A 16,913-nucleotide genomic window follows, 5' to 3' on the forward strand; every position below is an offset into this window, starting at 1 on the left:
ATATGCAAATATGCATCATTGCCATCAACTGACTCTGTAACTCTGGACCAAAAGCTGCAAGAGAGAGACAGCCTGATTCTCTCTTCCCCAAGTAAGAAAACTGGCTCCCCCACCCCTCAAAAAAAATCAATGAAATACAAAGTTGATTTGAGTATTTTATTTATAAATGTACATTTACTATAAAAGCTGTTGCATTTTAGACAACTTTTTTATGTTTATTGTTTACTATTTCTCAGAGGCATTTTAGAATAAATATTTTAAATGAAGGTTAGTGTAACTGATGTAGAACATTGGCCCACCCAGAACAGTAACATCTTTTGGACGGACTCACATATGAGGTGGATCATTTCAGCCTGTTAAGTCTTACACTGTGTATAGATAACTATAATATGTATTGCATTAGTAACACTACACAGAAAGAATGAACACATGTCATGAAAGTTTGCAAGTGAAAAACAAAGAGTTACCCATTTTTTTCCTTAAGAAAGAGAAGGGACAAGCTTTTGAAGTATAAGGAAAAAAAAAAGATATACTTCCTCAGGAACAATAAATCACTCACTTGCCTCATCTGTTTTTTAAACAAACACATTTACATTGTAGCTCAACAGAGCAGAGCACTTTTTTTTTTTTCCTGGGATCTCAAAGATTATTTGAAAAGAAATAGATCATACTCATTATGCTGCATTGGAAAAAACAAGATCTAGTCTGCCCGAGCTGCCATGTAACAGACTCCAAATGAAATATAAATCAAATATAAATAGAAACAGTTGGCAATTAGAATTTAGAAAATGTTGGAGATTATTCTGTGCTGGTGACTATTGTTCATTATGGAAAAGCACATTTCGCAGTTGGAGAATGGGGCTTTATTTTTCTTGACTTGATTCTAGCTTCAATACATGTACAATGAGGCTCACTAAGAAATATGTATAAATGAGTTTGTGAAACCAGAAGAGAATGTGCAATATTCATATAATCCTTACATAACAGATGGAGTTCCACATGTAAAAAGTATTCTATAAAAATCGGTTATGAATAATCATATTGTACATGTTTGTGCATTACTGGTGGTAAAGTACTCTGCTAATATCATGCAAAGTGTAAACATCCACATTATCAAAATATTTAATAAAACATGCAGGTGGTTAATCAAAATATTGGACTTAATCTGTACATTTTCAAAACTTTCTTTTTTTTAATTTTTCTATTTTTCTTTTTCTTTTTTAAAATTTTTTTCCCCCTGTAAAACAGCGAACACCTCCATGAGAAGTCTTGAGAACTTGGAGGTGACTTCATCTCTCTTCAATGTACTGCATCCTTAATTCATCACTGACTATGTGCAACAGCTTTGCATTTTCTAAGGCACAATTTTAAATGAAATGATGTGTAAATTTCAATCTAACAACAGCTTATCCAAATGACAAAATGGTCAAAATACCTCCAGTGGCCGAGGAAATTTCTATACTTACATGGAACCTGCATGCAGAGAACCGTCTAGCATGTAAATAAATAATTGCTAGTCATACTCAATAAGACACAGAAAAAAAATTATTGCTTACATAACAGAAAAACATCTACTTGATTTCCTTTTACGACTACATTAACCTATTAGGAGTATATCCAGAGTCTACATTCACAAAATGTCATCTGTCATCATCACTTATTTGCCATCATTTTAAGGCAGAATAAATAGTCCCCCTTTCCCCAGTCTTAAAGAAAACAGCCTGGAGATCTAAAATGTGATGCTTTTTAGTAACTTGATTCCTTTCTTGGCCAGATGAAACTCATCACACAGGGCAAAAAATAAACCAGCTCTCCACAAGAGTTTCTCGCTAAACTTCTCCATGAGCAAGGTCCAGAATTCTTGGAAGCAAAGAGAGTTGGTGATGTAGGGCGTGAGGAGAGCGGGTAGGTATCCAGGAGGGTGGGCAGGGCACGATGTGAACAGTAGGTTCTTGTTGATCACATGCTAGTGGCTTCTCACATCATATGTCATTCGGATTCTATTAAGATGGACTTAATGCTTTACTTTAGCCACCTGGGCTTCAGACCCCCAAGGAGAACTTGCAGGCAAGGGTGAGCAGTGGTCACACCTAATGATGGGCTGATCTCAATAAGAGCTTCCATATGTCCCATACTGAGCCTCTTATTGAATCTAGAGCCTGAAGAGAAGCAAGCAACAAAGCCCTCCTGGCTATCATTGACCCACCACTCTTTGGAAGATTAAACTTCTCACAGATTTTGGTAATAACTTTGGAAATGATGACTGAATTATGTCCCTCTGGTTTCTTCCTACCCTTGGGCAATGTTCCAGAGTGTAAGCCTAGCCTGTATAGCAAGGGTTCTCTCTATTTGATGGGTCAGCCTACAGCAATGGCGTAACTTCCAAAGGACACAGAATCTAACACTAACGGTGCAATAATTTATTGGTATGACTTCCACCTCAAAAAGTAAGTAACACAAATGTTTCAGGATTACAGTATATATTATCAGACTAGCATCTTTGCATTAAAAACAAGTTATAGCTCAGAGCTAGATGGTGTGATTTTTAGTTTCTGAAATGCATTAATTGTATGCTCCTGTCTCAGAAGACCACATGTCTCAAATTGGCATGTCCTGCATTTTCTGCAGCTCAATTCTGTAAACATAAAGTATTTAATTCCTAGAAATGCTAAAAAAAAAAAACAGGTTTATTGCATCATTTATCTCATTAACTCCCAAAGAAGAGAATAACACATTTTAAACTGTAAGCCTGTTTGACCATGCTAAGACCATTTTTTGGAACTATTCAGGATCATTACAATTCAATATTCTTTTGTATATACTGTGCAAATGCCAAAAAAAAAAAAAAAAGGAAAGCAGGAAAAACACAAACACTGTGCTACAAAAGAACAGATACCATCTTTTAGAATAGCCTTTCAGAAATTAGATGAATGCTGAGGAGCCCCTGCACTTAGGGTTTTGTTAAACGATTGCCAGGGGACACCCTCAGTAAGGAAATGGTGAGTGATCTGGAAGCTCGAAAACCACGTCACAATGTTGTGGGTTGGCCAGCACCTGGGACAAAGAACACAGAGCAACATTTGGTTAAAGTAGTCAACCATTCTGGCTTCAGATGTTTAAACATTTCCAAAATTAGCACTGCCCTTTGCCAAAGTCTCTTCCCTCTAGGGAGTGGAAACTTGTCCCACTATGCTACTCAAAGTGTGGTCCGGGGACCAGCCATATTGGCATCACCTGGAGCTTGTTAGAAATGCAGACTTTTGAGCCCCGTCCCAGAACTGAACAAGGTGATTCATATGCCCTGTCAAGTTTGGTTGAAGTCCTCTGGATTTCACCCTAAACCAAATGATCTCCACCAAGTTTTCTACCTTGTCTTCTGGGGCAAATAAGCAAGAAAATAATCTCTCTTCTTTCAGTTTCTCTAGGTTGTGGTTTCTCTAAGAATAAATACATTGCAAGAGGAGGAATTTGACATATGATCTAGATATAAGGATTGCTAGATTTAGCAAATAAAATACAGAACACCCAATAAAATTTGAATTTTAGATAAACAACAGATACATTTTTTAGTATATATCCCATGGAATATTTGGGATACACTTGTGCTACATCCTGAGCAGGTTATGTTTGGGACAAGCATACTAAAAAAAATTCACTGCTATCTGAAATTCAAAAACATTTAACTGGGCATCTTGTATTTTATCTGGCAAACCTATCTAGGAAGGATGGTTTGGGTCCCATATTTCCTGCTGAAACCTTCACAAAGTTTCTCCTTCATTTTAGGCACTAGCGTTGTGATGAGGCAATCGCAACATTGGAAAAGACCCAAGGGATTTTGCGTTAAATGCATCTCACAAGAGTGAATGATGGAACAGACACAAAGACATGGTCATCTAACACCCAAGCACAAATGGCACCAGTTAAACATGTGACGGCTTGATCCATGACAGGTAATTTGTTTTGCACTTCTATTCCCATTTACATACGAACTTAAAAACGGTTTACATTGCTTTTAGGAATTGCATTTTAACATGCTGTTATGCACTTTTTCCCCTCCAAGAGAAAAATTTCATTTAAACGTGGCTACTTACTTAAAGAAAATAGGCTTATATATTCAGGTTTTATTACTCTACACAATGAAATTATTTTGTTTCACTTAGAATGCTTATGATGTAAACCACCCCTCACATCTATCCATCTCCCCTCTTCTCAACTTAGATCAAAAGAAAAAAAAAAAAGAAAAAAAAATTTTAGCCATTTTTCCCATTCTGACTCCTTTAATGCATTTGGGGTATATTCAACCAATTCAAGTGTATTTCTCTAGCCAATTATTAGCCTTTCTGCCTATTCACTCTGAAGATATAGTTTTTCCTTATGACACCAAGAAAAATGAGCGGTACTCTCAGATGTACTGGTCATTCTCCCTGTCATGTGTTGACTTAAGTAAAGTTTAGCCTAAAATGATATTAACATCTATCTGGAAAAATAAACGTGAGAGTTAGGAAAACTTGGAAAAAATAATTGGAGAGAAGGTAGCCATTCTCTGTTTCAATATTGAAATATAATATGAAGCTATAATAATTAAAACTGATACTAGAGAATAAATAGGTTAATAAAACATAATAAAGTATCCAGAAAAAGACCCAAATATATATGGGAACTTAGTTTAAGAGAAAGCTGGTATTTCAAATTAACAAGAAAAAATGGGATTATTCATTAAGTTATAGTCATACAATTGGCTAATTGGAAAAAACAATAAAGCTAGTATCTATCTTATTTCTTGTCCCCAAATACATTTCTGATTATCACATGTTTACATGCCAAAAAGAAAACAGAAAATAATTCTAGGAGAAATCTCAGCTAAATTTATTTATGCCCTTGGAATAGTGAGAGTTTTTCTAAGTAGGACACAAAACCCAGAATCCAAAAAGGAAAAAAAGAGATATGTTTAACTATTTAAAATGAAAATCTTTTCTATGAAAAAAAATCACAAAGTAGAAAGACCAGTGATAACTGCCCAAAGCAGCAAATATAAAATAAAGGGAAAATTTCCTTAATTTACAAAGAACTCGTAAAAATCAACTGCCAATAGAACAATGGGCAAAAGATAAAGAAATATAAATGTCAATAGAAAAAGAAATATAAATGGTGAACAAACATATGAAAAGATGTTTAAACTCATTTATAGTTAAAGACTACAGATCAAAGCAAAGAGGTTTTTTTTCTTTTTTTTTTTCTCCCCACTTAGCAGAGTGGAAATTTTAAAAGTTTGATGATATCCAGAGCTGACATAGGCATGGAGAGAGAAAGAGGCTCTCTTATATACTTTGCAGGGGGCATACACTTTTCTGGAAGATAATTAGGCAAGTTGCCTGAAAATTTCAAAAGCACATGCCTTTTTATTCAGCAGTCCCACAGCTCAGAATCTACCCTGTGGAAATGCTTTCAAATGTTCATCAAGATATACATACAAGGATGTTCACTGGAGCATTTAAAAAATAATATTCAAAAACTAGAAATAACTGGAGCACTCATTCATAGAGCATTAGTTTTCAATTATGGTAAGTCCACACAATGGGATTGTATGCAGCTATTAAAGAGCCATTAAAAAGAATGAGGAGAAAGAAAATGCTATATGGAAAAATTCCCAAGATATATTATTAAATGAAAAACAACAGCAACAAAAACTAAGTGCCACTGTGGCTATGTCATTACCTTTGTGAAATAAAAACCAATACAGGTAGATGTGTCACACACATATGCATCTGTGTGTGTGTGTGTGTGTGTGTGTGCGCACGCATGTGCGTGTATACATACATTCTGCTCCTCTCCCCAAGACATTATTAGAAAGTGATTATGTGGTTAAATTTGAAGAGGTTCACTTTTAATTTGGTATCTTTCTAAACAATCTAATTTTTCTAACCTTTTACCACTTATAACTTCTATTTATTTATTCTTTTGAATATTGATATTGATTATCTAGGCAGAGAGATAATGAGCCTTTTTGCTTTCTTAGTACCTTAGTATTCTAAAAAACATCCTAGTAAAATATCGCATCAAAAACGTTAAAGAAAAAATCATATCTTTAATCTACCTCCAATCACCTTATTTTTCATCTTACAGGACAATTACAGGAACTCTATGGTTCTTGTCTTTAGATTTGGAATCAAAAGCAGTTAGTGGCCTTTATATTTGTATACACAACAGAAAAATTGCTGACCTAGATCTGAACAGCTAATTTCCAAAAGAAATGACAACGAAACACCCAGCTTCTCAATTAACATGAAAATCTGGATGAAAGCAGGTCACTGTTATCCAGAGGTGAGTTCAGGTTTGTTCTCTGCTGGCATTCTTCAAGCACTTCAAATTATGAAAGAAATTCAGATTTACAGCACTTTTCAAATCTGGTTCAAGAGGCCATCAACCTAACAGCGCCCTCTTCTGGTTCCATGACTCACATTCAGCAGGTCATTGAGGTTGCAGGAAAAAATCCAATTTATGTTAGATGATAGAAAAAAAATCACTTTGAATCCTGAGACAAAAGGGTGTAGTTTTCCTTTTTAATGACTAATAAGAACCTGATGTATAAAAAAATAAGTAAAATAAAATTCAAAAATTAAATAAAAAAAAGAGAAGAGCATTGGCACAAGAAGAGAAAATAAAAGAATATTCTTCAAAAGTAAAAAAAAAAAAAAAAAAGAAAAAGAAAAAGGAGGAAGCCCCCAATTTCTCCTAACATTATCATTTATTTTTAATTTGCCAAAAATGTTGGATACATGTATATCTATAACTGATTCACTTTGCTGTACACCTGAAACTAACACAACGTTGTAAATCAACTATATTCCAATAAATTTAAAAATAAATAAATAAATAAATAAATAAAATAGATAGCTAGTGGGAAGCAGCCACATAGCACAGGGAGATCAGCTCGGTGCTTTGTGACCACCTAGAGGGGTGGGATAGGGAGGGTGGGAGGGATAAAGAAGAAAAAATCCCAAACAAACAAAAAAACAAAACAAACAAACACAAATATAGTTTAAGCAAAATATAATTATTATATATTATACATGTAGATATTTGTATATACCTGTATATATATTTATGGTATATATATGGTATACTATTATCCCATATTTTATATGTATAATACATAGTATAAAAATTAATATCAATATTTTGTATATACATATAAAATACATATAAAATAGTCCAGGTTGATGGCAGCAGCTCTAAGTTGGAACCGTTTTGACCTCAAGTAAAATGTTTATCATAGATCAAAACCACCTGGGTTTAATTTTTATTTCCCATCATTTTGTTAAAATAGGCATATATTTCTCTGAATTTATGAAATCTATAGCTATAAAACAACTTAATTTCAATTTTCACTCTTAAAATCTTCAGTCTTGCAGATTTAGAAACCCACATAAAAAGACTGTAAAAATGCCACTTCACTTACTTTGAGAAATAATAAAAAATTCTTGAATTTCAAACTCCAGATCTTTGCTCATATTTTTCTTTTTAAAAAGAGTTTTTGACTGACAAATTTGCATAGAAGAATCACCTGCTGTCTAGGTCATGCACCAGAAGGACTATACTTAGGATGGAGAGTGAGGAAGGATTCAGAGGCTAGCCACTGGCTAGTTTCAGATTTTCTAAACAGCAGCTGGGCAACAGCACCCCCTGGTGGCCCCCCCAAAATAACATTAACTTTCCGTGGCAGGAGACCCAGACATGATACAGGAGGGCGGGCTCCTCAAGGGGGCTTCTCTGATTAGTATGTACTAAGGTATTTTGGAGGGGGCAGGGATTCACAGAGAAGTAGAACCCACCATTTGTCTCTCAAAGAATTTTCAATTTAGTTGGGAACAAGCCCACATTATGCCATGAAACTCCTGAATGGAGGCATGTAGATATTGAGGAGTTGGTGCTTGATTTGATGAGGAGTGGAGAGCTATTCTTCAGATGTGAAACACCCTCCAAATGCTATTGGTCTTCTAAAGAGATGCCTCAACAAATAAATAGGGTTTCAGAATTTATAGCATCCCTGCATCTCACTGAAATCTCTACAGTGAGCTCAGGCAATGTCTCAAACCTGGTTTACATTTTTACCTGCTGGTGTATTAATGCATTTCTGGATAAAAAGAATTAGTCCATGTTATAGCAGTAACTTCCAGTAAGAAACAAGCGGTAAATACGGGATTATTTCGTTATCATTTCTTTTACCTGGGTGCTAATATATCTTTCCTTCAGTGTAGGAGTATCAACTGATGGGGAGTAGTTGAATTCCTAAGCTAGGTCTATGAAAGGCATATATGGTTGCACTCATTCATCTCAAGGTATTTCCCCTCAGGACTTACTTCTGGATCGCGTGTAGCAGTCATTACAGTTTAGAAGACCATTTCGAATCCTAACATCCGTCCCACTCACTGCATCTCCAAGCTGTCCTTTACAAATTCCACACTATAGGGTAGAAAGAACAGAGGTTATAAGGTGCATAAGGAATTGTTTCCTTATAATGTTTAGTTATTGTTCACATGAATAGTACAGTAATCACTTCTCCAACCTCCACATTTGTTGCATATCTACTATGTATTAGATGCTGCACCACGACTTGACTTCCAGCAACAATATACTTTTAGCATTTTATCCTAACTCCCGGCATTTTTCAGAGAAGACACCAGTTCAGAGAGGTTAGCTGACTCATCCAAGGTTGTGAACTTGGTAAGTGGTATCGGGTTGATCCCAAAGCCTAGGCACACTGATTCTCAATCAAGATGGAAGAACCATTTTAAACAGATTAAATCCTAGTGGTTTTAAATAAACACATGGCCAAGGAACGATCAATATATATTGAAACTTGTCTCTGAATAATCTTCAAATGCTTTTTAGCGTTGTTGGTAAGTTCTACCCGACCAAAATGACTGGGAAATAGCTATTCCACTTTATGTTTCCACGTTAAAGGCAGTGATACCAAGTCAGCCTGAGTGCAGAAGGAGACTGTGGGGTACACTGTCCTGGCTGAATCAGAGAACATGCCAGTTCTCTGGCATGTTGGTTCATGCCAGCCTACTGCGGGGGGATCTTGACCCAGCCCAGGGAACAAGGGCCAGCCCCAGACTGATGCTCTAAGGTCATCTCAGGCAGAGGGAGCCTTCATCCAAATTATGTTACAAGCTGCATCTACGCAGAAGGGTAGGGGACAAATCTAAGAGGTGATGTACCTTACAGCATCAGGTCAGCTCCAGGAAGTGAATGACTAGAGAGAATAAAGGCCTTGACAGCTAAGAAGACAAGTCCCCTATCTGTTGAGAGTCTGCAAAGACTCTTTGCCACCTTGATTATTCTGAGTTCTGGTAAAGTTTCTGAGAATAAACTGTGGTGTTGGAACATATTATCTTGGTATTAGTATGAATTTTTTAAAAGTATGAAGCCTCCAGGGACTTCCCTGGCGGTCCAGCGGTTAAGACTCCATGCTTCCAATGCAGGGGGCAGGGGTTCGATCCCTGGTCGGGGAACTAAGATCCCACATGACACACAGCGTGGCCAAAAAAAAAAAAAAATAGTATGTAGCCTCCAAACATTCCCAGACAATTTAGGATATACATTACCTATGTTAATTTTACAATAAGAATATTGATAAATGGAGTCTAAGTATCCATATTGCATTTTGTCCGTCAGTTTTGTTTTCCGGTGATTACTGACATTATTAAATTAATAACTTTGGGACAACCTCACTCACTTTCTCTTAGCTTATAGGTAAAGTGGAAGTTATTTTAAACCCATGCAAGTTTACTTTATAGCTGAGGGGGCTACTAATGAGAAACAGGACAAATCCAAGAAGGACACAGAAAGCATGTTAGGGTTATAAAGAGAAGGAAATGATTCTTTTTCAGAGATAGAGGTTTGGCTTCAAAATTATATATTCTCTGAAATATGTCCATGGGTGAAAAAAGGAAATGCTGATATAGTCTGACTTGTAAATATTATAATAAATCAGGCATAAGTGGTTCGTTCACCTGCTTGTTGGCAGGAGATTTGGGACTAGAATTCAGTCCTCCTCATTTTCAGTTATTTATTAATTCATTCATCTGAAAATATTTATTGATACCATCTCCACTGGGTACAGAGGATATAGTGATGAGCCAGACAGACGTGGTCCCTGCCCTTATGGAGCTTGTAGAGAGCAGATGATAATTAAACAATTCAACAGTGAGCGATAAGGACCACGAAAGATTCTATAAGGCAACTTGACTTAGTGTGGTAAGCAGGTCAGCTTCTCAGAGGGAGTGATATACAGTCTGTGACTGCAGACATACTCGTTTGGAGACCTACAAGTTAGCAACTAGCTGTAACCACTTAATTGACAATCTTCCATTACGTCAAAGACCAAAAATCTTTGAATTGAGTCTCAAGAGTTTGAGAAGCAGCAAAGATGTTACATTCCAAATAAATCCATCTGGCCTTAAAAGACTCAGAAGCATCATCGCCCTCCAGGGTGGCTTTCTCAGCTTCCTGCTAAAGTATATGCTCTTTAGCAACGAAGAATGGTTTTATAAAGACACGTCGCACAAATCTGTTTTGCCTCCTCTAACCCGACATCCCAGAGGGATGCGTGATAGGAGAGTTTCACCCTGAAGGATGGACTCCACGCACACTTCTGTACAACCTAGAGTCAGGGGGCCCTCACAAGCAAAGGCTGTCAGGATTTCCAGGAGGTAGTCACTCAGCACAGAACGAGGCCAAAAGACATTATGAGACTGTACTTAGGCAGAAGAGAGATGAATACATACCCTAAAGCACTGGATGTGAAAATAGAGATCGAGGGTCTCGATGATCATGGCAGCTCCTTTACCCAATGGAAGCCCACACGAAGAGCACAGCTTCTTCCCACTTATAGACCTAAGTTGCAAAATATACGTCATAATAAAATGTTCCGTTTAGAATCGTTGGTCAAACACACTAATATGGAGCCTCACGCAAAAAAAATAAATAAATAAAACATGAGTTTTTAAAATGTTTATACCATAAGTGAAACAATTACTGAACTGATAATGAGCAGGAATTAAGCATTAGATATAAGATGCAGACAATTGATAGATTAAATACAACAGGCCTCCACTGTGGCATGGAATTCTGTGTGTGTGTGTGTGTGTGTGTAGGTGTGTGTGTTAGTTGTTATAAAAAGTTTGCGTTGTAGTCTATTCAACCACAGTGATCAAATGCCTTGAAATGTATTTATCATATGTTTTCTTATGTCCTAAAAGACAATCAAGTTTAGCTTTACTAAGGTTTTAATGTTGTGTTAAATTTTTCTATAATTGGTGCATTGGCCCACTAGGGCATTTCTTTTTACCTGTTAAAAATTTTGTTGTTGTTGTTTAAAAATAAAGAGGAAATTGTGACACAGCCTAACAGGTATCAGGCAGATATGGGATCAAATCCCTGCTCTGATACCAAGTTCTGTGATCCGGTATGAAGAACTCACATTGGGTTTCCATTCCACCTGGCTCAGACAGGATGGCTGTGCTCTAAGGCAGCTTTCCCACAGCTAAGATCGGATTGCAATGATGCCGATTGTCGGGAAAGCCCTTGGAGTTACACAGGAAATTTTAAAATATGCAATATCATTTGGAAGCAAAGAGAGGGACAGAAGAAACAGAAAGACAAGAGAAAAAAGGAAGAGTCGCCCTTAGCAAACTCTATTTATTAGGATTTCCCTCTTATCCAGTAGTTAAATGAAATTTCTAAATCAAAGAAAACCTTGGAGTACTCAGTCATTTGTCTCTCCAGGGACTGGGAGCTCAGGCAGCTTTTAAGAATATCATGGGGCCTAATTAATGTCCAGAAGCAATCATTAGAGAGCTCGCGGAGAGTAAAAGGAAGGATGAAGTTTCATTTCTCAGCGCCCGCCTGGTTCACTGTAAGAGCCATCAGCGGATCCCGCCTAGAAGGACCGAGCCATCTTGGAGGGAAAGGCGCCGACTTAGGAGCCCGGCAATTGTCTGGTGGATTTTCTTATTAGATTGCCGGTTCTGCACAATGTAATTAAAGCCCTATGGCCACAGCCGCGCCAACGTCACACACTTGGCTCTTTCGATTGTGGGCTGATAAAATCTTTAGGCAGATAGGGATGTGTTCTTTCCTCCTGCCTGTGTGTGTGTGTAGGAAGAGACATGGATGGACAAATCCCTCACAATCCTCCGGCAAGCACTAATTTGGTTGCGATTGTGCTCAGCAGGCTCTAGCCAAAACAAAGCAGCCTCAGAAAGGCTTGCTGACCTCTTGTACCTGTTTGGTGACTGGCCAGGAGGGGTGGAGGAGCAAGGGGACAAGTGCCCAGCCTGGAAGTTCTCTCGAGGGCTTTGCCTGTAACATGGGAAAGGAGCCAAACATCATGACAAGTAAAGAGAAGCCCAATCCCACAAGGAAAGGCTTTTTAGATAAGGAAAAAAAAAACACCCCACTTCCTTGGCAACCAAATAAAAGACCACAGTGTGTCCTAGGGGTCATGTTTTTTTTTTTACAAAGGACAAGAAAATTTCCATCTAGCAGACTGTACAGACATTGGATGCATGATATCAAAACCAGGCTGGCATTGTTGAACAGAAAGACAGAATAGTTTTCTATTCTTTATTTTGGTCAGGCTCTTTGCTAGTTAAAGTTGCACGCCAAGTTAGATATAAAAATTATGGATGGGGTGGGAGGGGAGAGATGAATGGGGGTGTAGGGAAAAGTTCTTAAAGAGAGCCCAGAAATAAAGGGCAGCGCTTAAAGGAGGTATTTTTCAGTGAGGTGCCTTCCACCCCTATTCATAAACTCGTTACGTGACTAGGGATAATGTTCAAAACATCTAATGACCGATATGTCATTGGGCATCTACAAAGCAGAATGGTTCCCAGCCAGAAGCCCCCAGAATGGTTTTACGGGTGCTGTTGGTTACACATGAGCCCTGCCTGTGATTAAGCTGTCAGTTCCGGGCTCTTGATTTTAAAAGTTAATTTCATTGGTAAAGAAAGGGACAGAGGGCTTCCCTGGTGGCGCAGTGGTTGAGAATCTGCCTGCCAATGCAGGGGACACGGGTTCGAGCCCTGGTCCGGGAAGATCCCACATGCCGCGGAGCAAATGGGCCCGTGAGCCACAATTACTGAGCCTGCGCGTCTGGAGCCTGTGCTCCACAACAAGAGAGGCCCGCGCACCGCGATGAAGAGTGGCCCCCGCTTGCCACATCTAGAGGAAGCCCTCGCACAGAAACCAAGATCCAACACAGCCATAACTAACTAACTAACTAAATAAATAAAATAAAATAAAAAAAGCAATGTTTAAAAAAAAAAAAGATCCTTGATTTAAAAAAAAAAAAAAAAAAGAAAGGGACAGAAAAGAACAAGGAAAAGAGAAATGCCAGCATAGACATGAACAGAGCGTGAGGCCATCTGTCTTGTAACTGCTTTCAGAATAAGTCCCTGAGCCCCTGTTCGCCCAAACCTCCCTCCTCAGACAGAGCTTGTCTTCTCCAAAATATCAGCTTTTCATGGAATATCCTAAAGTATAAGGACCATCACCTTGAAAAATGGTTGAAAATCACCACAATAATCAATAAAAATAACGACTCCTTCTATGTGATTTTACCTTCTATTAATTCTGCATGTCATCTAGACATAGGGAAAAGAAACTGGATAGACATCAGAGAAAAGGGGAAAATGGTTCAAAAGTGTATTGAGAAAAAATGTAACAAGAAAAATAAGATAAAAGGATGAACTTATAAAACAAGTTATCATCATCATCATCATCACCATCACTGTCATTATCAACACCACTGCCTACAATGTATAGTACTTATTACTTGCCAGGCACAAAACCCTATGAAGTAGGCACTACTATTATTCCCATTTTATACATGAAGAAACTGGAACAGAGAAAGATTAAGTATCTTGCTCAAAGTTCCATGCAGGCAAGTGTCAGAGTCCATACTTTGAATCCAGGTGGTCTGGCTCCAGGGAGAATGATTGGTTAAAGTATAATGAATATTATCTTTTAAAAACTGATTACAAGGAACCTCTGGCTCAAATATGATCTTATCATGGAACTGTGGGTTCACTCTGAATCCCTCTACCACTCATCCAGACAAGTACTTTGGATAAGTTATTTAATTTCTCTGAGCCTCAATTTCCTCATCTGTAAAATGGGAACAATAACCCAATAATGTTATTGGGAGAGTTCAGTGAGTTAATATATGAAAAGAAGAAGAGAAAGATATATGTAAACCCTTCAACACAGTGCCTATTATATTGACATGTTTCAAAAATGATGCGAACTATTATTACTATAAAAAATACAATTTTTACAAAATTAGAAGAGAGCCTGGGGTAGTTATTTAAGGGGAGAGAATGATGAGGAGAGGAAACATTTTCTCCTTGAGAGAACATTTGTCCATAGGCTCTGAGACAATTTAACTCACTTAAATAAATTGCTAATACAACAGACCTGCACATTCTTTCCAATGTTTAGATTTGTGGGTTAAAAACATTACTTTGTCTCTTTTAAGTTGCCAAATTCAGACTAAATATTTACTTGCCAGGAAGATTGTTCCAAACTTCCATAAATATTTGTTACCTTGTCAATGACAGTCAATGGAGAGAAAACACAAAAATGCTGCTAACATCCTGCCATCTCACACTTTTTCACTTTTCCCCCTTCTTAGTCAATCAAAAAAAAAAAAGAAATTCCACACCCATCTTATTTGGTTACTCACTTCCGCCTTTCACTCGGAGACTCAATCTGATGGTTAATGCTTTTGTCCAATGGGAGGGTTTTTGGCTTCACATCTTCTAAAATGTGCATTGGTGGGTTTGATACCTGCTGATTTCGGGATGGATCTGAGGCCAAGTAAAGAACATACACTTAGTGCTCAGTAAAGTTGCCACCTTAGTGCTTAGTGATCACATTTCTTTAAAGTGCTAATGCCTGCTGAGGTCTCACAGTGATTTCATGGAGCCTCCGGACCGTGCTGTTTAGCATAAGCTGGAAGAGAAACTTGCAGCCAGCAGAGGTCATATCTGTCTGGACGATGGGGTGGGGAAGGGGTCTTACAATAATTGAAACATGGGGGTTGGTTTTCTCCATTCTTACCCTGAGCTAGCTGTGGGTTCATCCCACAGGGTGAGGCCCCAGCTTCTGTATCCAGCTGGAGGTCCTGATAGAGTCCTTTCAATGCAGGGTTCTCAGAATGAGTCAAGACTCCTTGAGTTAGGCTGTTACAATAACAAATATATTTCAGAACAGGAATAAAAGCAACTGAACTAAAATTATTGATATTATCCCTCAGGACCGATTACAATACGAAAAAAGAAATGGGGCTAAATAAATATTTATTCTTTTTATTTTAAACTAGATTTAAAATGGATTTAGAATACTGTAAAATGCTACACATTTTCATTATCCAGCAGTTTAACAAACCATCATTTCTGATGTCCTCTCTACCTCCTTCCCCACAAAATTCTTCATTCTAATCATTTCAAGGGGTGCCAGAGCTAAATGCAATCTCCCAGATTTTCACAAGAGAGGACTTATTGTGGAAAATATTTGGGCCACATGGGGCTTCGGCAGCCTATGGTAATTCACTGGTCCTTTAGTAGCTTCTATGTGCAAAGAAAGGAGACATGGAGGAGATTTTTTTAAAGGTTTCTGGCGACAACACGGACTGTCTGGAGAACGAGCAGTAATTCATGGAAAATGCTTATTAGCACCCTTCAAATATTCCTGACTAGTGGCTTTCATTTCAAAAACTGGAAAGTCTCTTTAAATAGTGTTAACTGGAAACAGATGTGCTGTTCCAAGGGCTCTGCAGGCTCTGGACATGGGCCCCAAGCTCTAATATCTTACAATTCACCGAGTCTCCTAGCTGATGAGCATAGGAGAATTCTCAGTGCAAATCCCACCAGAAGAGCTCAGCTCCCAGCCAACCTTTCAAATTGGCCAGTCTTTGAAAATGATACTTAGATAGCCTTTTGTGTCTTTGGGTCCCTCTGAGGATGTTGTGTGTGTACCCAAGTGTGTATGCACACACACACATGCATGCACACGTTCCAACATCTATCTGATATATCGGAGCCCCAGAGGCAAACATCTGTGTCATAAAGAACTTGCTGGTGGCAGAGCACTGCCAGCCTCTTGGGTTTCTGCAGGTCCCTTTTAGGTCAGGCATGGGGTCGCATCAATAAACTCACTACAGTCTGTACCTACAACCAGATTCTGCTCCAGTCTGAGCTAGCTCTGAATGCTCCAGGAGTTTCTGGGTATCCTGTTCTGATCTCCCATGGAACATACTGGAACCCATGGGGTAGGGGGATTACCCATGACCAACCGGTTTGTTGGCTATCCTTTATATTATCACCCAGAGTAAACATGGCTTCTCACAGGTCAGAGGGTACTAATGGCAAAGTTCAGGTCCATAGTCAAACCACCGTGAGTAGGACACCACGGCCTCATTTTTTTTTCTTCTTTTAAATAAACTTTATTTCTGTGGACCAATCTTAGAGTCATTTAAAAAAATTGCAAAGATAGTACAGAGACTTCCCATCTACCCTGCATGCAGTTTCCCCTGTTGTTTTCTGTGAGTATGGTACTTTGGTTACAGTTAATGAATCAGTATTGATATAATATTTTTTTTTCTTTTTTTTTAGTTTTAATTTATTTTTTAATTTAAGTATAGTTGATTCACAATGTTGTGTTAATTTCTGTTTTACAGCAAAGTGGTTCAGTTATATATATATATATATATATATATATATATATATATATATATTTATATATACACACACATATACATTCTTTTTTAAAATATTCTTTTCCACTATGGTTTACCATAGGTTCTCTGTGCTGTACAGTAGGACCTTGTTGTTTGTCCATTCTAT

General features: G+C 37.8%; 1 protein-coding gene across 25 annotated transcripts in view; it reads right to left on the reverse strand.

Moving 5' to 3' along the window:
- Positions 1-142: 142 nt before the first annotated feature.
- The window catches only part of LIMCH1 (LIM and calponin homology domains 1), a 356,840-nt gene continuing 340,069 nt past the window's right edge, over positions 143-16,913 (reverse strand). For 13 of the 25 annotated variants that reach the window (XM_082390445.1, XM_082390446.1, XM_082390423.1 and 10 more), the window contains 6 exons: positions 15,130-15,251; positions 14,753-14,876; positions 12,283-12,369; positions 10,794-10,902; positions 8,361-8,463; positions 143-3,054 (listed from right to left, as the gene is read on the reverse strand). In XM_082390445.1, coding sequence (XP_082246571.1) covers positions 3,029-3,054; positions 8,361-8,463; positions 10,794-10,902; positions 12,283-12,369; positions 14,753-14,876; positions 15,130-15,251 — 571 coding nt within the window. In that variant the 3' untranslated portion in view covers positions 143-3,028. The remainder of the gene's footprint in view (positions 3,055-8,360; positions 8,464-10,793; positions 10,903-12,282; positions 12,370-14,752; positions 14,877-15,129; positions 15,252-16,913) is intronic. The other 12 variants (XM_082390444.1, XM_082390438.1, XM_082390439.1 and 9 more) reach the window with 2 other exon arrangements.

Source organism: Balaenoptera borealis (assembly GCF_965194805.1).
Source record: "Balaenoptera borealis genome assembly, chromosome: 4".
NCBI lineage: Eukaryota > Metazoa > Chordata > Mammalia > Artiodactyla > Balaenopteridae > Balaenoptera > Balaenoptera borealis.